The sequence below is a fragment of the Lonchura striata genome, chromosome 17, assembly GCF_046129695.1.
Source record: "Lonchura striata isolate bLonStr1 chromosome 17, bLonStr1.mat, whole genome shotgun sequence".
NCBI lineage: Eukaryota > Metazoa > Chordata > Aves > Passeriformes > Estrildidae > Lonchura > Lonchura striata.
The window spans coordinates 9,027,306-9,053,880 of NC_134619.1; the positions used below are offsets into that span (position 1 = coordinate 9,027,306).

Below are 26,575 nucleotides of genomic sequence, written 5' to 3' on the forward strand. Positions count from 1 at the left end.
ATGAAATGCATTCTTTTCATATTCCTTATATAACTTTCATCTGAAAGAGCCAGCAGGCTCTGGAGCCTTTTCCACAGCTTTCATATCTTAGTGGGAGGAGGGAAAAAAAGGGCAAACAAGTTTTATGGCCTGCATATCATCTCTGACAAAAGCTGCTATTAAACTTACAAGTGCACACACAGGCACAGATAGTCATGAGCACCGAGAGGCAGCCAGGATAGCTCAGCAACGTGGCACTGCTGAGCCAGGCAATTCCATGTGCCAGGCTGGCCAGTTCCCTCTGGGCTTAATGCAAATATCACCAAGCACCTGGGGAACTGAGGCCACACACTGCACAAGCCCCTTCCACCCAGAGAGGCTGGAGGAGGAATGGTAAGGTGTGGGTACGTCTAAAATCCCTCTGCCCATTCCAAACTGAGGTGTGACCCTGGCAATCATAAACACACCTAGCACCTGAAAAATTGCCAGCCAGGCCAATAAAAATGGCAATATATTGTCAGGTTCGTTATGTGAGAGTGAGCAGGAGAGCTTGTCACAAACAACCCTGCAGTCACGACCTGCAGTTCAGTGTCCTGTGAGAGAGAGAAGAGGCTGCTGGAACCATCAGAGTGCACCCAGTTCAAACCCAGGGAAGCAGAGCCCTGAGTCTCACTCAGTTCTGGAAAATAAGGTGTTTAGGGAACTGCATTTCCTGGGCTTACTCTGGCTTTGGATGTGGAGTGATGCCAGGCTTGCTTGATCATGACAAAAATCTTCCAGAGGCCTGCGGGCACCCCTAACCTGGAGTTTAGTCAGGGGCTGGGCTCTGCTGCCTGGCTTCACTCCAGTCCCTCCCATCTGGTGCCTCTGCCTGGCTGGAACCTGCAGTCCCTTGGGACCCCATGGATTCACAAAGGCCAGGGACCCCTTGTGAGCCTGGGGGATCCCACGCCAGATGAGGGGTCTGGGGGAGCTGTTGTGATTCCCCAGCTCCTCCTTGAAACTGCTCTGGGTGCAAGCAACAGCACAAGAGCTGCCTGAGGGAGTGCCTGGATAGACACCCACCACAGAAAGCATCCCAAGTCAGACAGGAATTCCTCTCTGCTGCTGCCAAGCCAGGTGTCAGCACTGGCTGGAACAGGACATGTTCCCCTCACTGATCGGGAAAGTCATTACAATAAAGTAACTCATAATACTCTGCTCCTTTCCAGGACTCTCCAAAACACCACTGGGCCTTAAAACCACTTTTTAATTAATCCTGCTGATGGGTTACTTACCATTAACTACTGACATGGAGCATAGTGGCTCAAGCATATCCTGAAATCCACTTAAAGCTGATTTGCAGGGACAAGACACTGAGAAAAATGTTTGAGGCAGAAGCAGCAAAGAGAAACCTTAGTGCCAAACCCACAATGCCTGGCTCAGACCTACAGCACTTCCAGCACAGATAAACCATAACCATTGGGATCCTTGCTTCTGAATGGGTCTTAGCCCTCTCTTAACCATATTCTAAGGTGTGGGATTAGAGTGCCACTTTCTCACCTGGGAGAGCACATGGGAGACCTGCTGTGCTGCATACCCGTTGATGAAGCAGTGGAGATAGCTCCAGCATCCCAGGCTCTTAATTTTCCATTGAAATCATACTATTTCTTGCATGCAACTCCTCCCCTCAGAGGCCACCATGCAGCTGCACTCCTTCACCCCAAGGATGTGCAAAGATATCACTCAGGCTGGTCTAAAACCCAGCCCTGCTTCAGTCCTTCTCACTGATATATATATATGGGCTTCTGGTGATCCCCAGGCTGAAAGCCCCAAGAGCTAGAGCACCCAGTCCAGCTCAGCAATGCTTCCCTCATTCTGCCCCTGGAATGTTTCCTCCATCATTTACCAACTGGTTTCTTGCAGGAGCAAACCTGACAGCTGCAGCCTGTGTTCCACAAGGAGCAATGCCAAGGTCCCAGGGCAGCCCCATCACAGCCCCTTGCAAGGGTTAATCCTGCCCGAGACCCATCCTGCCTCGGAGAGAGCTGCTCGCCTTCCAGAGAGCATCATGAAACAAGTGAAAGGAAATGCTCAGCTCAGAGCAAACTGGGTGTTGGACTAGATGACCTTTAAAGGTTCCTTCCAACCTAGGTTATTCTGTGATTCTATAAAATTAAACTGCAGAAATCCTGTAATATTTAAAACATTCAGAGGTCCTGCCAAGCACATTCCTCACCAAGCTTTTGCAAAAACACCACTCATCTTGAAGCTGGTAAAGCCAAGGAGAGGGGAAGTCTTCCCTCAAAGCCTGGGCTGGGTAAGGGTGTATGTCTGTGTCCCACCACACACTGGGCTTTCTGGGGGTCTGTCAGCAGCTTAGCACAGCTTTATGTACCTGGGTAGTGGTGCCTGCCTGTGTACAGCTGCTTTGGCAGCAGATGCTACAGATTTGTGTGCATTTGCACATTAGTGCCTGTTTCCATAGCTCTGTGTGTGGGTCTGGCGTGCCATCTGTGCGTGGGGATGGCATGAGCAGAGCAGGGATGGTCCCCTGCAGCCCAGTGTGTGCTCTCCCAGCTGAGACTCCCATCTGTGAGATCCCCTCCTCACACCACCACATGCAGGATGACGGCAGGCACGGAAGCTTGTCCTGGAGGATGCACACTTCCAGGCTTTGAGTGGAATATTTATGATCATTTAGGGCCTATTTTCTTAGTCACTTCATGCTCCGAGTGCAGAGCAGAGCTGTTGGATTGTATCACAGCCAGGCACCATGTCTGGAGCCTGGTATGGCCCTGCCTGGGTGATGAGTAGGGACTGCTGCTCCCCTACAGCCCTTCCCATTCTGCTGCCCTGGTGCAGGAGAAGCAGCTCAGGTTTGAGATGGAAGCCCTCACACACAGGCAGACCTTGTCCAGCGCTGCAGCATGAGTGGCTCTCTGCTCTGATGCTGAGATGCCCAAAAGGGCTCTTTAGTTGGTGGGGCCCAGAGGTTCCACCTGCAACCCAAGGGCCAGAGCCCCTCTAGGACTGAACTGCTCACAGATTATCTTTATTACAGGACTGTTACGTTTGCACAGTTTAGTGATTTAATATCAGTTTAAAGCCTTCCCCGTGAGCAGTGCTGTTTGAAGTCATGCTCTCGCTTTTCAGCCTCAGCTTGCCAAGACAGTAAAACGTTTATTGCTAATGGTGGAAAAGCTTAAAGAAGCCAAGATAACTTTCCCAGGCTGGGTATTAAGACTGGGATTGGATAAGTAAATAAGTGAAGAATATTACATGGACTTCATTAAATATCAACCAACACCAACAGCCACTCATTTATAACACAACGGCAGAGCATGGGAGCACCCAGGAGCGGAGCTGAGAAAGGAATGAATCACATGGGATAGGAGGGATGAACACGAGAAGGGCTGGATTCCCCACGGGGCTCCAGGTGCTGGATTCCCCACAGGGCTCCGGGTGCGGTTCCCAAGGTCACAACTCCTGACAACAGCTCCTGCAAAGACTGTAGGTTTGGACCTGATGGAGTGGCAGAGTTGGTGGGGTTCATCTCAGCTGGGGAGGGTTGTGGGCATGTGGTGGAGCATCTCCTTCTCCTGTCTGATGCAGTCAGAACAAGGACAAGGGCAAAACTCTCTTTCCTAGGAAGAAGAATTTAAATTCAGGCTACAGCTATCATGTCTCCTGGAACTGTCAGTTCCTGGATGTTTGTTTTCAGTTTTTAGCTTTTACTTCCTTATGGACAGGTTCTGTCTTTACTGGTTTCTAGTCACAGGATGCCAACACCAGGAAGAGTAAATTACAGAAGCTCTTGCTACAGTTCCTGTGATTTCCTGTGCCAGTATTTTCAAACTCCCCCCACAACTTGGCTTGATGCTTGAACCCCCTCACTTCCACTCACCACCCACTGCTCTCCATGAGTTCAACATTCTCCACATAAAAAAAGCTGAGGTAAGGCAGTCACTTCATTTGGGGGCCATCCCCAGATTATATTCCACTCCTAGCTCTTCCTCACCATGCAGTATCCTCACTTCTACTTTCCTTCATCATTCTCTCTCACCTGCCTAAGGCTCTTACTTTTATTCTAATTTCATTGTCCATATCTCTCAATTGATTGTTACTGATTCTCCTTTATTTCCTGTGCTTCTTGCTCCCCAAAACAGAGCTCCATTCACATGTCACTCCTTTCAAACATCCCTGTTCACTCCCTGTTGCAGCAGCCATTAACCAGTCAGGACTGGAACTGTCACCTCCCTGCTAAATTTTCCTCTCTTGTTTAGAGGTGCAAATTCCAAGCAGATTTTGCAGCCTTTAGCATAAATTCCTGTTTGCAGCTCCAGTACTTCTCAGTTGTCTGGTGTTTTGAAGCCTTTTCTCAGATCAGCAATTAGGTGGATCAGGTGATCCAGGCAATTCTGTCATGCCTTCAGCTGGGAAGCCACAGATCCATGTCCACAGCACTCACCTGGGACTCCTGCTTCTCCCACACTTGTGTCTCTGCAGGAGGAGCAGGAGCTCTGTGCCCAGGAGCTGTATGAATGGAAATGGGAGCAATGCAAAATCTCTTGTCCTCCTGAGGTCCCTTCCAACCTCCTTTATCCCACAAATCTACTGGAAGGGGCACAGAGCAATGTCACAAACAGGCCCAGTTTACTCAGATGCAAACTGGACCCAGCTCAGGCACCAGCTTGCCAGGTTGCACCCAGATCTGGGCTTGACCATGAGCACAGGCTGGAATTAATGTATTCCCCATCCCTGGAACAGCTCTCTGCAGGTGGACACCTGTGACACACTCCATCCGTTTCCATGCTGCCATCTCTCCTACCAGGTACAGCGCCACTGGAACATTCTCTACTTTGGAAGGGTGAACCCTTGGCAGAGAAGCAAATCAGAGTTGAACCTTGTATGCTGCAGGAGGGCCCTGATTCCCACTGCGGGCCCTGGGATTCCCAGGAACCTCTGTCCAACTATCCTCGACTCCCTCTCCTGGCTGAGAACACGGCCTGCAGCGAGAGGGAAGGGAAGGGAAGGGAAGGGAAGGGAAGGGAAGGGAAGGGAAGGGAAGGGAAGGGAAGGGAAGGGAAGGGAAGGGAAGGGAAGGGAAGGGAAGGGAAGGGAAGGGAAGGGAAGGGAAGGGAAGGGAAGGGAAGGGAAGGGAAGGGAAACCACGGCGCCCCAGGGACGGTCCCTGCAGGCTGCAGAGGCGTTTGCAATCCCCCCCTGCGTCCCTGCATCTGTGGAGTAAATGTGACATTTCCCACTCCCCAGAGAGCCTTTTTGAATGCAGCAAGCCTGGGAGTGACCATCTTTTTTGTTACCAATTCCATGCAGACAGGCCAGGCACCACCACCTGACCTCCTGTGGGATAATACGGTTTTCTGTCCTGTCAAGAACCAAACTGAAGCCAAATAAACCCAAAAGTCTCCTTTTATTAACATTTATATATGTAATATATATATGCTTACCTGGAGCCTGCTTTGAGCTAATAATTTTGATTATTAGCTGTGGCCAGTGATCCCACACCAGCTCAGGCTGGTAGGGAGAGCCATATATATTTGTATATAAAATATAAAGGATACATAGGGTATATTTGTTTTTATATTATGTATGTATATATATGTGTGTGTGTACATATGTAAAAATAAAACGTATTTTTATTTATGTGATTATATATTATATATTAGTATGTAATCTAGAGATCATATGTAAATATACCTGCTGTATACTATATAATTACATATATTACATAGCAATATTATATCTTACATACACACATAACATACATATATCCATATGTACACACGTGTGTTTAAAAGCACATGTATACATACATATGTATATATATACATATGTATATTTATACACACATATATGCATAGTTTTTCTATACATAATACATTCTATACATATAAAATGCGTTTTTGCAAGTGTAATGTATTTATAAAATGTGTTTTATAAAATACAGGTATTATTTACATATATTGGAGTGTAGATATATGTATGTATGCGTATACATGTGCGCATATATACACGTGTGTGTCCATATGAAGTGCTGCCTCGGTGGCCCGCCGCTGGCACGGAGGATGCGGTGGAACCGAGGACAGGCGTCCCCTCGGGCAGCGTCCCCGGGCCTGCCCTCGCCGCACGGAGCAGAGCCCAGACACGGAGGCAGCCCCGGTCTGGGCCGGCCCGAACCGCACGGGCAGCGACCCCGGGACCCGCCCGGGGCACGGCGCAGGAGCGGCGGGCGCGTCACTTCCGAGCGGCCGGGGCCGTTCCGGGGCGGCGGGGCCGGGGCGCGGCTGCTCCGCGGGAGCTCCGGTACGGGCGGGGCGGGAGCTCCGGTACGGGCGGGGGCGGGAGCTCCGGTACGGGCGGGTGCGGGCCCGGTATCTCCGGTACGGGCAGGCTGTGGGCCGGTATCTCCGGTACGGGCAGGGGCGGGAGCTCCGGTACGGGCGGGTGCGGGCCCGGGGACTGTGGAGCCGGGAGCTCCGGGGCCCGGGAGCTCCGGTACGGGCGGGGGCGGGAGCTCCGGTACCGCTGGGCTGCGGGCCCGAGAGCTCCGGTACGGGCGGGGGTGGGCCGGGAGCTCCGGTACGGGCGGGTGCGGGCCCGGGGACTGCGGAAGCGGGAGCTCCGGGGCCCGGGAGCTCCGGTACCGGTAGGCTGCAGGCCGGTATCTCCGGTACGGCCGGGCCCGGTATCTCCGGTACGGCGGCTGCGGGCCGGTATTTCCCGTACGGGCGGGCTCGGTATCTCCGGTACGGGCGGGCCCGGTATCTCCGGTACCGCTGAGCTGCGGGCCGGGCGCTGCGGGTGTGGCGGTGCCCGGCAGCCCCTCGCCCCGGTGCCGGGCGGCGCTCCGCGCTCGGGTTGGGGCTGCCCGGCCCCGGCTGTGCCCCGTTAACGCGGCCCCCGGAGCGGCGCCGGGGCCGCCCCAGCCGCCGGGAAGCTGAGGTGGGTGGCGGCACTGGGGGTCTGGCCGTGCGGGTGACGAGTGTCCCTGTGGTTCCGTGTGATGGGCTGGGAGTGAGTGTGAACATCTCTGCAAAATAAAGCCGTGTTTCCCTGCCAGATCTAGCTACAGGAATTATTTTCTAATTTTTACTCATCTCTGTCCACTTGTGATTGGATTTGGAATTTCAGCTCCCAGGTCAGACATACTGACATCACACTGAAAAGTTAAAACTAGATTAAGCTAGCCTCAGTACCCATGCAATGCTGGCATAAGAGTCTGCAATTTTCTTACCTGCTCATCCAGTCTGTGCACTGCAGCCATTTCTTATTTCCCCGCGTGCTGCTCCTCCTGAATTGCTCAAAACATTCACCTGGGCAGGGTGTTGGTAAGTGGATGTGTTTGCCAGAGAAGTTAAGAAAAATGCCTGGCTGTCTGGGCTTAGATGCGGGAGCTTCTCAGAAGAGGGTGTAATTCGACCAAATGTGAGGATCATGACAATCTGGGATGTTTGCTTTGCTTTAGTTTTCAACTGGACATAGGAAATAAGCATTAAATTAAATTCTGTGTTTTGCAGTGAAGCTGTGTAATTCTGTATTTTAGCTTTAATTGGTTAGGTTTCATCCAGGGTACCATTCTACCTGCTAGGTAGGATAAAGAGATTAGAGTAACTTGCACTTTCTAATCCTGATGGGAGAATTAAAATGAACGGTGTGCCTTGACTGTAGCGCTGGTTCTTGGAAAGGCAGTGTCTTCAGTTAGGAAACAGAGGGATACAGAATATGATAAATTTGTAAACAGTCACTGTGGTTGTAAGTTTGTGGGTTTGTTTGTCATGTGCAGCACTTGTTTTTCGACAGATTCCTGCTGCATTATGTCAGGAGAGAGCGACTGCACCAGGACAAGTCCGTCAGCAGGGTCTCCATCAGACAATGAGCTCCTGCCAGACCGGCCAAAGTATGTTTGTACCCTGTCTCCTGATCTTGTTACCAAAGCCCGGGAGGAGCTCCAGGAGAAGCCTGAATGGAGGCTCCGTGACGTGCAGGCACTCCGGGATATGGTGTGCAAGGACTATCCCTCCCTGGGGACGTGCCTGGACGATGCTTTTTTGCTGAGGTTCCTCCGAGCCAGGAAGTTTGATTACGATCGAGCTCTTCAGCTCCTGGTGAACTACCACACCTGCAGGAGGACCTGGCCAGAGGTGTTCAGTAACCTGAAGCCATCTGCAATAAAGCCTGTCCTGGAGTCAGGCTTTGTCACCGTGCTGCCTCACCGGGACCCGCAGGGCCGTCACGTCGTCTGCATCCGCCCAGGTACTCAGTCCCGAGTGTCTCTGTTCCCCATCCTCGAGGTGTGTCTGGGCTAAAAGCCTGTTCCCTGCTCTGCTGTGAGCAGTGGTGACTTGCACAGAGTATGTGGGCTCTCTCAAATTTGAAAAGCTGACTGGGGAAGGGACATGCTGGTCCTTAGCCAGCATTATTCCAGTTCCTTTTCCTCTGTCAGCAATAACTGCGGTCATGCCAAAATGAAAATACAGTGAGGTGGGTTGATTAAATATTAGGCAATTCAAGGAAAATTATTATGCAGTCACTCAGATTGAAACAGGGCTGCTGGCCTACCCTTAGAAGCTCATAATTTGTTTTTACAATCAGCAGAGAGAGAAACCTATAGCTCTGACTCCTGTGTAAATAATCTGAGTCTTTCATGTGCTTTTGATGCTGCCAGATTTGCTGTAAATTTCTCTTCATTCATTCTCCTCTCTTCCATTTACCTGCCTTCTTTCTGAGCTGAAATTGCTATTAATGAGCTGTGCTGGTTGGAGAACTGGGTTCTTAAAACCATTGCCTTTGCTCTCTGAAGTAAACATGAGTTGCCATGAACCTCTTGCTTAAGAAAGGCTGCTCTGAACTAGAACTGTGGCTGTACAGGCTAACTTTTGAGTCCAGGTAAATAGAAAATCAGTTTTTTGGAATGTGTATTGTTAGCTTATCTTCACTTTCCGACTTACCATCCCTGTCTTGTAACCTCAGACAGATGGACACCCAGTAATTATCCGATTACTGAGAACATTCGTGCCATATACTTAACCTTAGAAAAACTCATTCAGTCCGAAGAGACCCAGGTGAATGGAATTGTAATCCTGGCAGACTACAAAGGAGTCAGCTTATCTAAGGCGTCTCATTTTGGTCCTTTTGTAGCCAAAAAAGTGATTGGAATTCTTCAGGTAAGACCTGAACTGGTGGGAAAATAAGCTTGTGCATTGTAAATGACGACTTCTGTGTGTAGAGTTCTTAACTATGTCACCACAAATGTCATAATTTTGGCTTTCACTAGCAGAGTTAAGTCTGCCCAACCAGTTTCTCACACCCTTGCAAGCCAACTTACCTCACTTGCCCCTTTTTTTGACTTTTGCATATCTAAAACTAAATTTCCATTAGAAATGCAGACTTTGAGTTGGAACAGACAGAAGCAGTTCTGCAAGGTAGTGGTAGGGGAGAGAGCAGAGAATTATAGTTAGGGATGAGACAGTGAGGAAATGGCCTGATATTTAAATGGTTCCTGTCAGCCAAGATGGAGCCAATCGTGGGGCAGGTGCATCAAAAAGTGCTGCAAAAATTTTAAGAGGATTTTTGAATGGGTGTGATTTAGGAAGATTTCCATTCATGCCCTGAAGGCTTCCTTAGCACAGGGGCAGCAAAAGAGACAGTAATGAAAATAGCTCTGCCTGGATGTGTGCAAGGAAGGTGTTGGAGAGCAAGTTAGAGCAAGGATATAAACAAAGTGAAGCTGGACAAAATGGGAAGGAGAAAGGACTCAGGAGTAGCCTGGCCAAAGTGGCAGGAAAGTCTGATGATTTAATTTGATGTTGATACAGTCTAGAGGAGTGAGATGAGAAAACTTCTCTTGAATGAGTTCATTCCATCATTACTTTTGTTCTGGCATGAGCTGATTACATCCTTTATTGTATCCATTGTATGAGGAAGGACAGGGTGAATCAGGGGAATGTAGGAGAGTTAAGGAAGGCCTTTATAAGAATTCACTCTGTTACATTATGATCTAATTGTGTCATTTAACTGTAAGACCATATTTAATTTGTGCAAATAAAGCCATGGGCGTCCTGCTGTTCCTACTGGAAGATATTCACAAAACAATAGCTGAACTTGGGGAAGGACATAAAGGTAGAGTGGAATATAAATGTGTTGCATCAACACTGCTGAGCTGCAGCTTCTGTTAAGATGAGGTAATTCACTGACGTTCCTATAGAGAAAAATATTCCAGCAGTGCCTCTTGCCTGCTTTTCACTCCAAGCACTGACTTATTTGTATATGTAGGGCTTGTTATAGGGGAAGGAAACCTCACTGAGTCCTTAAGTGCTGATCATGAGCTTCTGCCTGTGAAAAAATATTTCTGCAAATAAATTTCTGCAGCAAAAATCCCATAATAAGCTGTTGTTTTAAACTGGCCTGTATGGGAAACAGTGTTTCCTAGTGATATTAGATTACTTATTCACATAAAAACACATTTTAGAGTGTCTTGGGCACCAAATCTTGCTGGACACGCTGTTAGAAGCAGCCTGCTCTGGCACTGAGTGGGGTGCATTCCTCAAGAGCTGCAGACATCACTTTGTGATTGCATCCTGATCAAGGATGGGAATATCCAAAGGACAGGGGTTATCTAAGTGTTTTTGTCAAGGGAGATAAACGTCAACATTAGAAATGAGGATTTACTGACAACAGTATATTTTTGATGGTTTTCTTGTCCCTTGATTTTGTTTTTATGCTCACAGATGTCATCCTGGGACTGCTCTCTGTAACAAGTTGAATTTCTGTTGTATTGGTGTATGTTAGTACCTCAAATTAAAGTTGGGGAGCCAGTGGGTTATGCAGCAGTCAGTCTCAGAAAATTTTAAAAAGAGAAAGATGGCAAATGTTTTTTTAAACTGCATTACTAAAATCTTCTTTACCCTTCAGGATGGATTCCCCATTCGAATAAAGGCTGTTAACATAATAAATGAGCCTCGTATATTCAAAGGCATTTTTGCAATCATCAAGCCTTTTCTGAAGGAAAAGATTGCAAACAGGGTAAGGATCTATGTGATTTTAACATTAATATTAATGTTTATAAGTTCCTCGCTTGGCCACACTTAAGTAAAAAAAAAAAATTATAATACTTGACAGTTAGAAAAATGTTGGTACCATTTTACTTTCTGCTTTAATTTTTAAAAATATGCCTGTTGGGAAAATTGTCTGTGAGACAGAAACTTTGAGGAACTCAATACTGGCAAAATATTAATATGGAACTTTAGTACATATACTCTGTATCCCGGACATTATCCCTGTGGTTGGATTATTTGGGCCAGTAGCACTTAGTTCATGAGGTGGTGTCACAGGAAAACTGTGTAGTCCCTTCCTTGCTCTTTTCCCTTATGCAAGGGTCTTATGTGGCACAAGTGTCCTCTCCACAGGACTGTGGTTCCCAAGGATGATTTTTTTTTTTTTTTTGTCCACAAGGATAAGTACTTTAAATCCCATGAGCAAACTTGGGGATGAACTGAATCTGGGACCTCAGCCCAGACACTTGTCAAGTCTCTCTTGCTGGGATTTAGTCTGCACAAGGTGTGGATTTTGTCTCAAGACTTTTCTCACTGGTGTGTCTGACTGCACCTGCTCACTGTTCTGTGCTGCCACTTGCCCATGAACACATCACTTCTTAAAGTTCTTTAGCTTAAAATAAGCTTGTTAGCTGGCTGTTCCAGCAGTTTGCTGCAGTGTTTGATGTGCACTTTTAAAGCTCTGTCTGCTTTCTCCTTCAGTTTTTTCTTCATGGCTGTGATCTGAATTCCCTTCACCAAAACATTCCTCCAGTGATCCTTCCTGAAGAGTACGGTGGTACTGCAGGCAAGCTGGACATCTCTGCCTGGAACGAGCTGCTGCTGGCCTCTGAAGAGGACTTCCTGCATGATTTCTCCGAGCTGGTGCTCCCCTGTGACAGCTCTCCCCACGACCTGCTAGTGAGTGGGGATGCTGATGAAAAGCAGTGTGATGATTCCCTGCGAGGGATGAAACCTCAGCTCTATTACTGTTACTAACAAAGCACTGCAGGGAAGTTTTCCAGCACAGTTAAGGTCTGCTCTGCTAGGTGATGTTGTGAACTCTGTCTTACTCCTAAACCTGCAGTTTAGGGACAGACTGCTGAGGCACTTTACACTGTAGAACCAAAGGAAGCTGGAGAGGGCACAACAGGGGCAGGGCAGAGTTCGGGAAGGGTAAAAGCAAAGAGCAAAGTTAGGTAGAAGACTTGAGGCTCATCAACCTGTGTGTGAATAGTGCAAACTGGCCTATTCTTTCTAATTATAAAGGAAAAAAAAATATTGCAGATAGGTAAGCCTGACAATTTCTTGTCCCCACCTCACACAGGTGAAAAGTGAGGATGACTTACAAGCTTTGTGATTATCTGGTCCCTTCCCCTTCTGCAAACACCAGTAATGAAAGAGTGGTGAAAGAAAGAAAATGGCTTTTGAACCGTGCAAAATATAATTCTGTAGTGAAGATTGCTTTAAAACCATAAAGTTTAATTTGGCCTGCCCTCTGTCACATAGTTCAGATTGTGAGTTGGTGTTCTGAAATATTTTTTTCAAATTAATACAGAAAAAAATTTACTAATGAATACCTGTATGGAGATCATCTCTTAACCTTCTTCACAGTTGGAGGAACTGTGACTGATGGATTAACTACCATAACGTCTGTACCAAGGTTTATACAGCAGATGCAATCTTCATTTTCAGAAAAAAGCACGTTTTTCAGATCATTTACTAAGGCTTTAGATTGGACAACAGCCTCAACTAATGAGGTTCAGGACCAAATAAAAGAAAGCTGTGTCAGCCACTTTCCCACACTGACAGTTCTTTTCTGGTTGAGATAAAGAATTGGGTAAGTACCTCATACCAGGATGTGTGAGGAGGTTTTGTAGCAGTTGGCATGTGATGTATAGAAGGCAATACTTCATGTAAGACAGCAAGGTGCTGCTTTAGCTTGTTACTTTGGGCTGAATTTGAGTTTTAAGTCTGTGAAACCAAATGCAGACAGGCTTTTTAAAAGCACATTCTTAAATTTCCTGATATTGTAGCATTTTGTTAACTGTGCTTGTCAGCTTTTCTGTGAAATGTTACAACTTGGTTTTTAACTTTGTTGACCACTTTTGTCTTCGGTTTTCATGTTCCTGTATGAAGTTAGACTTGAATCATCTCTGTGATATTTACCCATAACTTGTATGCCTGTGCTTCTAGGTCTTTGTCTAGAGACAGAACTAACATTGATGTCAAACCAGGGTAAGATACCTGTGTCTGAATAAGCTGTTCCCACTCCCCAAGTTCATTTTATTTAATGGTCTTGACTTAACTCTCAGCACACTCTTTGCACACATTTTTCTGCACTATAATGGTGTGGAGATGGGAAACCTCACGAGGACGAGGAAAGCACAGTCTGTTACTTCAAGGTGAAATAATTCACTGTTTGGTGGAAAAGAACATCCCTTCTAATTGGGAACTTATCACTAGAGCACTTTCTCTGGATGAAATCTTGATTTAGTGCCAAATGTGATTATAGGCACCAGTTACATTTCTGTAAATATAAAACCAAATTATCTTGAGGATCTCAGACATTCAGTTTTCAAAGTGCCAAACTCTGTTTTAAATGTCTTTCTTCCTCTTAGCCCCCTTGCAGCATGACTGCACTGCCAAAAGGAGACTCTAGGACTGTAATGACTTCGTGACCTGGCAGCAGACCTCATCCTGAAACTAAGGGGTGGCAAATGCCATACCTGTCATCCTGACATTAAAAGAGACTGGGTTCTGAAAAGGGGTAAAACCATGAAGCTTTTTTTCTTTTCTGGGTGGCATTTTAGAATATTTAGGAGCAGAAAACTCATCACATCAATAGTTTTAGGTTAAAAGTGGGAAGTGATTAATTTTCCTCAGTGAAAGCATCTCATTTTTCTTACCTTTACAAGTCAATTGTAACTCCTCTTTGATAACTATAACCTTTAGTGCAAAGAAAAAACCCAACTACTCTTTCCATCTGCTTAAAATAAGGTAAAAGAGTACTGCTAGGCAGCTCCTCCTTTGTGAGCAGAATATGTTCTCTGTTTTGCAGAAATTAATTCCGTTCTTTGCCACCTAGAAGCCAGTAGCACACAGCACCAGGACTTGAACAGATCAGTGGCTGCCCACACTGCTGAACTGCTAGAACAGAGTGGTGCCTCTGTTGTTTCAGTGCCTCTTAATTCCAGTCACAACGTACAAATGAAAAAAGCAGAGTGGACCATTCTACCTGGAGATGAAGGCCTCACTGATAGTCTTTCCTTAATTGTGTTGCAGGGTTAGAAGTGGGGGTATAGTGACTGTAGGAACAGCTACTTTTCATCCCCTTATATAACTACTAGAGAGGGAAGTTAGATACTCAAAATTCAGTTTGGTGTCCTTCAAAAAGAAAGAAATCTAATGGTGTTCAGCAGAAGGCTGAGGAATCTCTACAAAACTCACACTTTTCCAGGCTTTTATATTTTCTTGCACACCTTAAATAGTAGGCAGACCAGATCCACCTCACTCTCTTCTTTCCTCTGCTCATTAAGAATAAAGAATATGATTTAAACATCATAAATGAGGTTATAGGGTTGTGCTGGGTTTGGCTGGGGTAGAATTTTCCTCAAAGGAGTTGGTGCTGGCTGGAGTTAAACCACCACAGCTGCCAATCCTGAGAAATCCCAGTCTTGTGCCTCCAGAACTTCTTTTTCTTAAAGCTGGCTTCTGGGCAGTGGATGTCAGGATGCTGAATTAAGCCAGGCTTTATCAGGCATCTGTTATTTCAAATTTGCTGTTCCTTGCTTTAGAACTGAACCAGGAATTGCAGCTCTACTGAGCTGTGTCTCTAGCCCTGAAGTCTCTCTGACCAGTGCTTGGCATGTCTTACAGAAAGCACTGCTCTGGCTTATGTGTGCCTGGCTACAGAGCTGAGAATGTTCTTTGAACTTTAGCACTTCATAGCAAAGACATCAGTTTGTTCCCAGAATTTCTGGGAAATTTGGAAAATAAGCATTTGTGTCATATAGCATCTCCTTACCTGCAAGTTAAGAGAAGCACTAGGAAAAGCTTACAGGAGGAGGTAGTTTTTTTGCTTGGGGGGTGTTTGGGGTTTTTTTTGTTTTCACAGCACAACCAGTTTTTTCCTTCTTTCCACTTGAAATAGCTTTGTTTTCCATGGTTATATATGCCTTTTCCAGTACATAAGCTATCCCTACCAAATCCAACACATAAGGAAGGATACTTGAACTGCATTGGCATTAGGTGGCACAAAAGGTAGCTGCAAACTGTACATAAAGTACTTGAATTTATACTCTTGTAAATGGGTGTTATGAGCCCTGAGGTATTTTCAGGAACTGGCTGAAGTATCGTTTTTGTTAAATCTCATTTTGGCATGAATTAATCATAGTGTTGTTCAAATATTAATTTTGCTTTCTGTTATATGTGAACCTAGAGGTGTTGGGTGGTTAAGTATACATCTTATTTTGATAAAATTTATTTTTATATTGCATTTTATAAAACAAAGTTGTCAAAAATGTGTAAGTTTATGATGCATGACCGGGTGATTAAACACATTGTAACAGCTGCTCATTTGATATTTTCAATACATTTGTCTTGTGTCATGTTGGGATCTTTTACTGTACATGTCAATAATACACAAATTCCACATTTACACACAGCTGCTACTACACATAATCACCACAGCATTGCATTAGCAAAAGGTGTTGCTTTCTGCTGGAAACAGAAATTTACTTGAACTGAGTAACTTCAAGGAACAGGATTTGATACTCACAGACTCACAAGGAAGATATTGTTTGTTCTAAAAGAAATATGTCACAGAATATTTACTGCATAGAGAAAACCCCCAGTCACAGCCACCTGGACACTGCAGCAGCTGAGCTCTGCATGTGCTATTTCCCACTGGAGAAGCACCTGCTGCTTCTTAACACTTCAACAGAGCTGGGCCACTTTCAGTAGTTAGTTTGCTTTATTCAAATGAGTTTACAGTGCAAATGCCTTAGAGCCAATAATAATAATTCCATGTATGTTACTTTTATTAAGCATATTGGACAACTGAAATCAATCAATAAGCTTTATTTTCCAACATAACCATAATAAGCTACTCATACACTTACCACTCTATTTGGCAAACATCCTAAAAAAGAAGTTACCATAGGAATTGCCTCTTAAAAAGGGCAAGTTTGTCTTAAAAAGAATTAAGAGTTAACCAGTTTTTAAACTTCAGAGTTGTTATTTTGGTGAGGAATAAGGGTGCTTTTTGCCACAACAGAAAGTTAAGTAATTTAAATAAACTTTTCCTGTAAATAAACTCTAGCAGTGGAATGTAGAAATCAAGCAGCATGGCTTACACTTCCAGAAACTGAAGCATGAGCATAGTAGTGCATTATGCTGATTATAATTGTCTTTTAAAATATATTACTTCATATTTAACTAAAAGTTAACTTATATTCAGTAGAAGGTTGTGACTTTTGGACAGAATTTGTAATTTCTTTTGTGCTTTGACAACGTATCTGTAGTGAATTTTAAAACTGCAGTAATAAGATAACCCTGGTAAAGTTTAAAATAGAAGGATAACTGATAATTTTGATACTGCATCAAGCATTATGCAATATATAACTGTCTATCCAACTGCACTTTAATACCAACGTAAGAAACAGTAACTAAAGCAATAAATGAACATTTTGGCTGTCAGCAAAGAGTTCCCCACTTTTGTAAGCTCAGACAGGTGCAGGAACTTAACTGAAGTCTCTATTAGTAAGGACAAGAGGAGCCACTAAGGTCCAAAAATAGAGAAGTAGGCAAACCCAGCTGGAGGTTATCTTCACCCACACGGCTGGCCATTTACTCGTCATGGTTTTGAAATCAGCATCAGGGCTAAAAAGTAAAGAAGTCCATTAGTAGACACAGAAGGCACCTCCCCCTGTTCCTTGGTACCTCTCATACGAATCTGAAATGAGGGCAATTCTTTGGGGCACTCCAATGCAAGACCCTTTGTGAGAACATTGTGAGACAATTAAGCCAGCAGTTTCCTGTGGCTCCATCCCAGGCTGTTCTTGGAACCCAGTTTTCAAGCCTGCTTGCCCATGCTGATGTGCTGCTGTTCAAGGAAATATTTGCTAATTCATACAATGTCCTGGGAGCAGTGGTTCTGAGCTGCAGCAGCAGAAGGTATGTCCAAGTGTTTCCAACAGATGCAGGAAATCACATCTCTGATAAGCAGCACTTACGGCTGTTCCTGCACATCCTTCCCAGGATGAAGAGCAGGCTGGCTTCTAACAAATTTTGCAGGAGGCCACCTGAAACCAATTCTGTATCTATCCTTCCTGCTACTCCTCCAGCTGAAGAATTGCAGCCACACTTTCTGCCCTTGCAGCTCTGGAGAATTGCCCTGGAACCACAGCTGCTACTGTGCTGTGCTGCCTTCTCACACCTTAAGTCAGTAACAATTGAGAAAGCACAGCTCTACTGCAACTGGCACAGGGACAGCACCTTCACCAGCTTGGCAGGAGGAGGAGTCTCCTGACGGAACCCAGGCCTGGTTCAGGGGCTCCGTGTGATGGAAAAATCCCTCCTCCAACCCATGCCTCCAAAGAAAGGCTCAGCAGTCTCTGTTGTTCGGTCTCAAGGCAGTTTATTGCAAGTTATCTAAAAAATTTTCTTCTCGGGCTGCTGCAGTTTGCTCAGCAGCTCAGGCAGAGGCATACACACACCCTGACATCCTCTCTGACTCCCGACTGCTTCTTCTCCCCCTGCCCAGGGCTGCTGCTCTCTTTTATATGATACATTACGTGTTATATGTTTACAGTTTTTCCCCAATGCCTGTTACCTATATTAAATGGTGCTTTTCTACTCTAAACCAATCTGTGAGTGCCAACATCACCAAAAACACGGAGGTAAGGAAGAAGAAAGAGGGAGGACAGGCCCAAATCCCTCCATCTTAAAACTTCTGACCCCCATGTACAAAACAGAAACCCCCCTGTACAGCACTAAAAAATTCTTCCCTCTACTTTGTAACTACTTCTACTACAATATCTAAACTTTTGTGACTTCTTGTTCTTCCTGCAAAGTTGGCAAATCATTCCATGGCTCAAACTCAAAATCACAGCTGTTTCCAGCTGCCTGCCAGGGTCTCAAATGCTTCTGACCGGGGCCCAGAACCTCCAAAAACGTCTGAGGGACATTTTGAGTTCCAACAGTCTCCTATCCTCATGGAAACACTGGCACACAGAACCATCACCTCCCCTCTGGCTCTTACCTGTACCAGTTGGTGAGTGTCATCATGATGTAGAGAGAGGCAAGGAAGAGCATGAAGTGGAAGAAGGTGTAGCTGTACTGAACCCCGTCCTTCTCATTGTCCGCGACACGGCGCACCTCTCCCTCCTCGCCTGCCCCGCCGCCTGTCCCCACGCTCTCCTCCAGGATGGCAGTGTCACTGCCAGACAGGGTCAGCTTGTTCACCTGGCTGTTACTTGAAGAGCGGATGCTGCAGTGTAACCCAGAGAGAGACCTGGTTAGCAACTCCTTTCATAGTCAGCTGTGTCTGCTAATCAAAGAAGCAACGGACCACAATGAATGTCTGGGACTAGCAAATAATATGTTTTGAAATCCATTTGGAAGCATAAGGAAATTCCTCCAACTGTTTTCTTCCAAGCTTTTGTTAACTTAATTAAACTGCATTCCAGTACCAAATCATAGAAAGGTGTGGTTTGGAAGGAGCCCTAAAGATTATCTTGTTCCAATCCACCTGCTGCGGGCAGGGACACATTACAGCTAGACCAGCTTGCTCAGAGCTCCATCCAGCCTGGCCTTGAACACTTCCAGGGATGGAGCATCCATAACTTCTCTGAACAACCATTCAAGTGCCTCATAACCCTCACAGTAAAGAGTTTCTTCCTAATATCTAATCTAAATTTACTCTTCCAGTGTTAATCCATGTCCTTGTAAAAGTTTTTCTCTACATTCCTTGTAGGCTCCCTTCAGACACTGTTAATTAGGTCACCCCAAAGCCTTCCTTTCTCCAGGCTGAACAAACCCAGTTTTCCCAGCCTTTCCTCACAGAAGAGGTGCTCCATCCCTCCAATCATCTTGTAACACATGTTATTCTGTTACCTGGATTGGGCTTACAAGGCTTATCCTCACACACAAAGCAAAACACAGGTTTAGGAGCCACATTTGGCCTCAGGTCTGAGACAGCAGCTGGATGTGAATAAATACAGGTACATTTTACACTAGACCCAGATTCTAAGAGAGGAGGCAAACCCCAATTCTTTATCACTGGATAGCAGTGCAGAGCCTACCTGGAGTACAAGAGGCAGAGGACAAAGATAACCAGTCCAACAACACTCTGGGCATCCCACCACTGCAGGGACTTGGGTGGAGCAGGAGTGGCAGGTGGGACAGTGGCATTGGCTGGAACAGCTGTGGGTGCAGCTAACTGGGTGATGATGTTCAGCAGACTTGGGTTACAGTTTCTTTCTGAAAGGGATTTCAAGGCAGGTTAGACAGGTGAGCTTTGTCAGCATTTAGCTAAGAAAAGATGACAGGTAAGCTTGCAATTTTTCATTCTCTTTAACTGCTGATCTCTTCAATTCTCCAGAGGCAAAAATTGCCTGCAATATTTTTTCTGTCTGTGAGCTAGACAAGAGTATAATAAATAAACAACATCAGAATGCCCTGACACTGTTTCTTTTTTCCCCCCTTACAACTCCCCAGTTTAGTTCTGCAAAGAGGCTGATGGTTTCAGTCAAGTCAGGTTTTCAAGCCTCACTGGATTTGATCTGCACAGATCAGCAATTCCCACAGAGTAATCTGTAATAACCATCAACTTCTGCTTTCACACCAAAATATGACTCAAGACAGCAAGTTGCTTACCAGGCTCATTGGACATGGCTGCCCAAGTGAGGTACATGGTGTAGAGTGTGATGACAGAGGACTGGAGGAGGCCAGAGCGAGGCTGATGTTCCTGTTCCAACGCAGAAGAGCAAGCCAAGGTCAAAAGGACAAGTTTTACCTAGAGTTGGACAGTTTTACCCCACTCCCACAGATGAAACTATTACTAGCATGAAAACCATTGCTGTAGAAATTCATTGGGCTTTGTTCTATGTTTGAAAGACTGTAAGAAACTCCTTAGAGTTATATAATTTATGCAAAAAGCAACTCCTAGAGAAGGAATAAACAAACCAAATCCTTTTTTTTGTGCCCAAGACTTAGTTACGGGCTGATACTGAGTTAATCTCAACCTTTTCAAACAACTTTGCAGATGTGACTCTAGCATGTGATTTGAGCAATACCAGTTCAGAATCAAATAAACATAAACTTCCCTCTAAAACAAGTTTACCCCTAATTTCAAAGCCACAGTATTAAGCAAATAAATCTCCAGCTATTTAGCTATTCCTCAGCTGATTTCTCTGTTCTGCCAGGGCCTTCACCACTAAAACCATGCCAGCAGTCCTCCACATGGAAAAAAAGTTCAAAACCATGTTAGTTCAAAAAAGCCTCTCTTCAGAAAATGTGTCACCATGGTTTCAGAGCAAGATTTTTTTTTAAGTTCCTAACTAGCATAGCTATGTTAGCCAAGTTTTAAAGTTCTTATGTCTGACTGAACTGCTATTACATCCTTCTCATTTCCCTGCTTTGTATGTCAGAATAAAAAAGTAATACCTGAACTTTTGGAAGGATAGAAACAATGGAGACAGCAATGCACAGGATCATGTTAAAGCTTATGAAGAATTTGTTCTCAGTGCAGTCATCAGGCTTCGTGTAGAAAACGTAGAAGAGAACAACAAAAACCAGGGACAAGGCATAGAACAAGCTTGTACAGGACAACAGAACTGGAGGGAAAAAAAATTTTACATTACATATACAGTTTTAATAGTACATCTAAAATGGTTTTATGTTCAGCTAACACTACAGTAGGACAATCTTTCTTCCTCACCTGGCAGTCTGGGTCACAAAACCAGACAGTTTTGCAAGATATAGCTAAATTTCTGCTTGGGCTCACTAAGCAACATAGGTCAGAGAAAGGCCAGTGCTGCCATCAGGGAAACAGGACTTGCCTTTCAGCAGCAGTTTAATTAGTTTAACTGCTATCAGCCACAGTGGCATAATGAGAGAGTGCTTTTTGCACACTTCTCATGGACATTTACCTGCCCTGGATTCCTGCACTTGAGGTCACCCATTTTTGTTTCCACTCTGTTCTTTCCAAGAAGCGACAAAATGCTGTTGCAGCATTCTTAGCTATGAGCTAAGAACCACAACAATTAGCACTTTGTAATTAGTGGGCAGCTGGGGAGCAGGCACCAAGGCAAACACAGTGTGGTACTGCAGCAGTCACAGACACAACTGAGCTCCTGGGGAGACAGCAGGGGAGGGGCAGAGCAAAGCTCAGGTTTGAAGAGAACCAGGCTCAGAGCTCTGCACACACCCTGCAAACCAGGCAAGTGTGATTTACTAGGATTGTCAGATGTGCTACTCACACGCATAAAATATTTTGCATTTTATTGAACAAGAAAAAGGAAACATTGCTGCTATTAATTTCAGGTGTTTACAGCACTGTCTCAGGGACACTGCAATTTAATTCTACGTATGTCTGCAAACCAGTATATGATATTCTGCAGGGTACTGGCCAGTACAAACAAATCCTTTACAGGTTAAGATGCTCACCTGCATACCAGCATCTGGAATTCCCCTCTTCCATTTTCTCAACCCAGCTCTCATTCCAAGAGTGAGCAAAATCCACAAGTAGAACCAATTGGATAAGGATGAAGCAGAAGGCTCCAGAAACACCAATCCAAAACCAAGCTAGAAAAGGGTACAAGAAAAAAAAATGTTAGCTTTTATCATGTGCACGCTACCTGTTTAAAAACAAAAAAGGTCCTGATTATACTGCAGATAAATAGTGAAAAAAATGAAACTGTAATTAGAAATGTAGGTGTTGTTAATCACTTTGGCCTCACTCTGGCAGGAGCACAGGAGTCCCAGCCATTCGGGGATGCAGCCAATGCTGGGCAAGCTGAGCATGGAAATGTTTAGCCCAGCACATTTTCAGAATGAAGGCAACATCTAACACGTGGTATCTTTGTGCACATTAAGTGCCATCATGCCACATTTCTCTGAGGGTCAACAACCCTTTCAAGTTCCTCTGATGTGGCCAGACAGTAGAGGTTTCCCACACAGTTTTTCAGAGACTCTAGGAAATATTTACACTTGCCAGTGTCCCAGGTTGCCCTAGTCTAGTATCAGAAGACTCAGCTCAGTAGTGACTGTGTCATGAAATGGAAAATTATTGATAACCAAAACCGATTAGGTTGAAAAGGGATTTTTTATTGCCGTAACTTCAGCTGGTCACCAAAATACTGGATGGACCAAGGTACTCCAACAAACATGGGCAGAAACTGCATCTTCTACAGGGAACTTTCAGTAAAGCCTGTTAAACTGTGAAAAGGTTTGAGCTTATACAAGTCAGAATTCCACAATGAACATTAACTGTACCTCTTGTGAAATGCCCTTCAGGGATATAAAACGCTCCAACCATGATAGCAACAATGGCAGCTATTTTGAAGAACCAGAACCTTTAAAAGAAGATAGAAGTCATAAATATTTGTTTTACTCCATGCACAGTCAGTTCACACACAGTAGTCATGTGCTATGTGATCTGTAAGCAGCTTGGTCCTGCTCCAACCAGGGCTTTGGATCATATGATCCTGTTGACCAGGGAGGCTGAGGACTTCCCATCCCTGGAAGTGCTCAAGGCCAGGCCTGGATGGGGCTCTGAGCAGCCTGGTCAGTGGAAGGTGTCCCTGCCCCCAGCAGAGGTCGATGGTTTTAAGGTCTCTCCCAACACAAACCATTCTATAATTTGATCATCCCATGCTCTCCAAAGGTCCCTTTCCAATTAAATGACTCTATGATGATTCAGTCATCTAGCCCAAAACTAACTCAGCTGAATCAGGGAATTGGAAATCAGAAGCCAGTTTCTGCTGGCTGAGTCAGGCTGGACTTGAGAATGACCCAATGAGTGCCAGAGGCAGCACAAGGTCAGAAATATAAACTAGCTGCAATCTGACATCTTTATTGGTCACCCCACCTCAGAGTGGCACCCTCAACCAGGACACTGAGCATCTTACATAAATAGGAAGCTTTTAAGGAGACCAAAGCACTACTCTGTACTGGGTCCAAAAGAAACCTGAAGCTGCCTGTGTATACATAAAGGAATTTCCACTGTGTTCAGCAGAGCAGCTGGAAGGAGGAAGGCAGCTGGAAGGGCAGCCAGCTGGCTCACACATACCCATTGTGTATGGAAGCTCTCGGGTCGTTACTTGTTTTCACTTCTATCATGAGCAGGGAGAGCAAGAAGAAGAACACGGCCATGGCAAAGCTGACCCGATAGACAGCTCTGTACCCCACAAACACATCACAGCTGACAAACCCATCCAAGTGGGGGATCTGAGTGTGAAGCCCTTCGTCACAAAATCCAGGTATCTGGGTAAAGACACATTTCATTGTGAATTTACATCTGCATTTGCAATTACATTTTTTAAGTCCTGTAACAGTCAAGGCTTTCAGTCAACAAACTTCTGAGAGGTCAGAGACCAAAAGACCTTGTGCTCAGACCTTATTATCATCTGCTCTCCCCATGTCAACACTTTTCACCCAGGAAGATTAAGACACCACAGCAGCAGGCCTCTGATAACAACTGACCGCCTCCAGGTCTGGTCAGATTCCAGAGACCAGGCAGGCACTAAAAAAGGAACGTTCACTGAATTTGCTGTTTCAGCCAGAAGTCATTCAGTACACACAGTCTCTGAACTCAGGAACAAGGACACCTGGGTGTTTGTGGGTCACGCATAATCCGTTCCAAGCAAAGAAAACCAATAGTCACTGGCAAAGTAATGGCATTTAAAACAGTCAGAAGGAGGTTTTCCTCCTCCATACCTTTTTCAGCTGCTCTTCCATGCCTGGTGCCAGCATAATGCAGGCAAGTGCAGTACTGAGGAGGAGGAGGAAGGCATAGATAAGACGTGTCACTGTCGAATTCTTGCCGTTGGGGCAACATCGGCACAGCAAACACGAGGCACCGCTGCACAGACAGGGAATCTGAAGGGCAGAGACAGGAATAGTAAGGGCATTCCCCTCGAAGCTGACACTGAGGGGAAAACCCGAACCCCATTTAGAGACACTCCGCTCCCGGACCGCACAGATATTCCGCTAATCGGCGTTCTTGACAGCGTGTTTGCGAACACGCCGGAGATAACCGGGCTTATCTGCCTGGGCTCGCCAGGGCGGGCCCCATCCGCCAGCCACCCGCTCCGGCCAGGCGGGCCCCCGGCAAGGACAGGGCGGCTCCAGCTGGGCACCGCTCTGCTCCGAGGGGCCGGAGCCGCCCCGGCTCCGGGACCCGCCCGCGGGGACTCCGCGCGGCCCCCAGCCCCGGGCCGCCAGCGGAGGCACCACTCCGGGCGGGCCGCGCCCCCCGGGACGGCAGGGGAGGTGCGGGGTGTGAAGGGCGGGTGAGGGGCGGGAGCGGAGCCCGCACTCACCCAGCTGGCCAGCGAGCAGACCCCGAGCACGGCCCCCATGGCGCCGCCGCCGCCGCTCCGCCCGCTTCCGCCTTCCGCCCCGCGCCGCCGGGCCCCGCCCCGCGCCGCCGCCGCCGCCGCTCATTGGCTGATCCCAGCGCCGAGGCGGCCGCCCGCCAATGAGAAGGCGGGATGCGGCCGCGCGCCAGGGGGAGGAGCGGGAGGGTCGACGAGGGCAGGGGCGGGGCGATGTTGTTTATCAACACTTCTTCCGCCTCCGCCGAGGGGAAGGGAGGACGCTGATTGGTCGGAAGGTCAGTGAGTGGGCGGTTCTTACAGCGTGACAGCCAATGAGTGAGGCCGCTGGGCAGCCCGGCAGCCTTTCCATAGCTGCCCGCGGCCGCTGGGGGCGCTCGGCGGTGCCGGGGCGCGCAGCCGTTGCCATGGCAGCGGCGCGGGTGGCGGGCGCGGGCTGGCACGGGGCCGGTATGGGGCTGGCACCGGGCCGGCCCCGGCCGCCCCCGCCCGCCGGGCACTGTGACACGGCACACCGCCTTCCCCTTCCCCTGGGCTCCAGCAGCCCGCAGGGCGCCGCGCTTCGTGCCCGGGTAGCTCCGAGCCCTCGGGCCCCACGGGTGACCGGCGTCACGGCCCCGGGAGTGGCACCCGCGCCACCAGGACCTCACCGGCGGCGCCGCCACACCCGCGGAGCTGGAGGAAGCGAGCGGGCAGCTTTCTGCCGCTTCATGTGGAGCCCGTATGGATCGTGGTGCCAGCAATGGCCCCGCACTGCTGTCCCCTGCCCTGCCGGGGACCCGCTCGGCCTCCCGAAGCTGTTTGAGCGTGGCAGAATCTGTGACTCACTGGCACCCTTGAGCCACCGTGAGAACAGGCACGGGTGCTTGTGCCCAGTCCGGCTCACAGCCGTGCATGGACACCCCGAGAACCCACCGTGTGCCCGAGAGTGCTTCCCAATACTCCCTGAGCTCTGGCAGGCTTGGGACCGTGACCGTCCCAGCCTGTCCTGGGTGAAGAACCTTTTCCTAATATCACTTTGCTGCCCCTCTTTTCCTTTATGACTTGCTGAGCACTGAAAGGTGTCCATGGATTTTGGCCCGTAGTGTTAAACGGAGCTCTGGGTGGAAGTGTGTCCATGGATTTTGGCCCATAGTGTTAAATGGAGCTCTGGGTGGAAGTGTGTCCATGGATTTTGGCCCATAGTGTTAAACGGAGCTCTGGGTGGAAGTGTGTCCATGGATTTTGGCCCATAGTGTTAAACGGAGCTCTGGGTGGAAGTGGGAAAGCTCATGAGCTTTCGAAGGTGGGGTTTCTCAAGGAGACGCTTCTGCAGCCGTTCACAGCAGGCTCAGTTCGTACTTGGAAGGTGCACAGCTGCAAAAGCTGCAGATGGGCTCCTTGAACGTGGAAGGAGGAAGGTGGAGGAGCCAGATGAAAGGAGATGTTGTTTTGCAGCTGCCCGGAGCACAGCGGCCTCCCTGGGTCTGGATTCCCAGCACACTGCACACGCTGCGGCCTGGAGGAGCTGGAGAGGGACAGCTGAGTGATTTCACTCCTCCTCACAAAAGTCTGGGAGCAAATGAAATGGATGAGAGTTGGCTGTGATGATGTAACAGCACAAGGATTTGACAAAAGTTTGCACAGAGGTTTAGCAAAGCCGTTTGCATTGGTTTTAATTGGCATTAGTGTTGCACAATATCACAGGGCAGGGTCAGAACTGACCAGCTGGGTTTACAGCGTATTTTATGGCTCTAGCAGTTCCAGCTATTGCACATCACTTTACATTCTGTCAGACCTTTCACACAGTCTCTGTCCAAAAAACCTGCTTCCATCACAGAAAGGCACTAATAATCAGAATGACAGCTTTACTGCCATCTCAAATTGCCAAGAAATGACAAAGAGCATCCAGTAAACCTGCCACTTATTTTCCACAGCAGTTTTAACACTCAGAATATATGAACGCTATGTTAACAGTATCATCTCTTGCAATCAGCCTTATTCATAAGGACATTCAGGCTT

The 26,575-nt window shown here is 46.9% G+C and overlaps 2 protein-coding genes across 4 annotated transcripts; one reads left to right on the forward strand and one right to left on the reverse strand.

Moving 5' to 3' along the window:
• Positions 1-6,198: 6,198 nt before the first annotated feature.
• TTPAL (alpha tocopherol transfer protein like) lies at positions 6,199-15,595 on the forward strand. 3 transcript variants are annotated; one of them, XM_021527877.3, is made up of 5 exons: positions 6,199-6,285; positions 7,783-8,235; positions 8,953-9,146; positions 10,894-11,004; positions 11,736-15,595. In XM_021527877.3, exons 2-5 carry the CDS (start codon positions 7,797-7,799, stop codon positions 12,009-12,011), a joined length of 1,020 nt encoding a protein of 339 aa, XP_021383552.1. In that variant the 5' UTR covers positions 6,199-6,285; positions 7,783-7,796; the 3' UTR covers positions 12,012-15,595. The 3 variants fall into 3 exon arrangements, with proteins under 3 accessions (XP_021383552.1, XP_021383553.1, XP_021383558.1); XM_021527878.3 differs by lacking the exon at positions 6,199-6,285 and adding an exon at positions 6,353-6,392; XM_021527883.3 differs by lacking the exon at positions 6,199-6,285 and adding an exon at positions 6,429-6,477.
• A 373-nt stretch (positions 15,596-15,968) lies between these two features.
• Positions 15,969-24,652, reverse strand: SERINC3 (serine incorporator 3). Its single transcript, XM_021527876.2, has 10 exons — positions 24,560-24,652; positions 23,955-24,116; positions 23,308-23,501; positions 22,512-22,591; positions 21,684-21,821; positions 20,682-20,851; positions 19,893-19,983; positions 19,319-19,496; positions 18,277-18,504; positions 15,969-16,895 (listed from the first exon to the last, which is right to left on the reverse strand). Exons 1-10 carry the CDS (start codon positions 24,596-24,598, stop codon positions 16,757-16,759), a joined length of 1,419 nt encoding a protein of 472 aa, XP_021383551.2. The 5' UTR covers positions 24,599-24,652; the 3' UTR covers positions 15,969-16,756.
• Between the last annotated feature and the right edge of the window lie 1,923 nt (positions 24,653-26,575).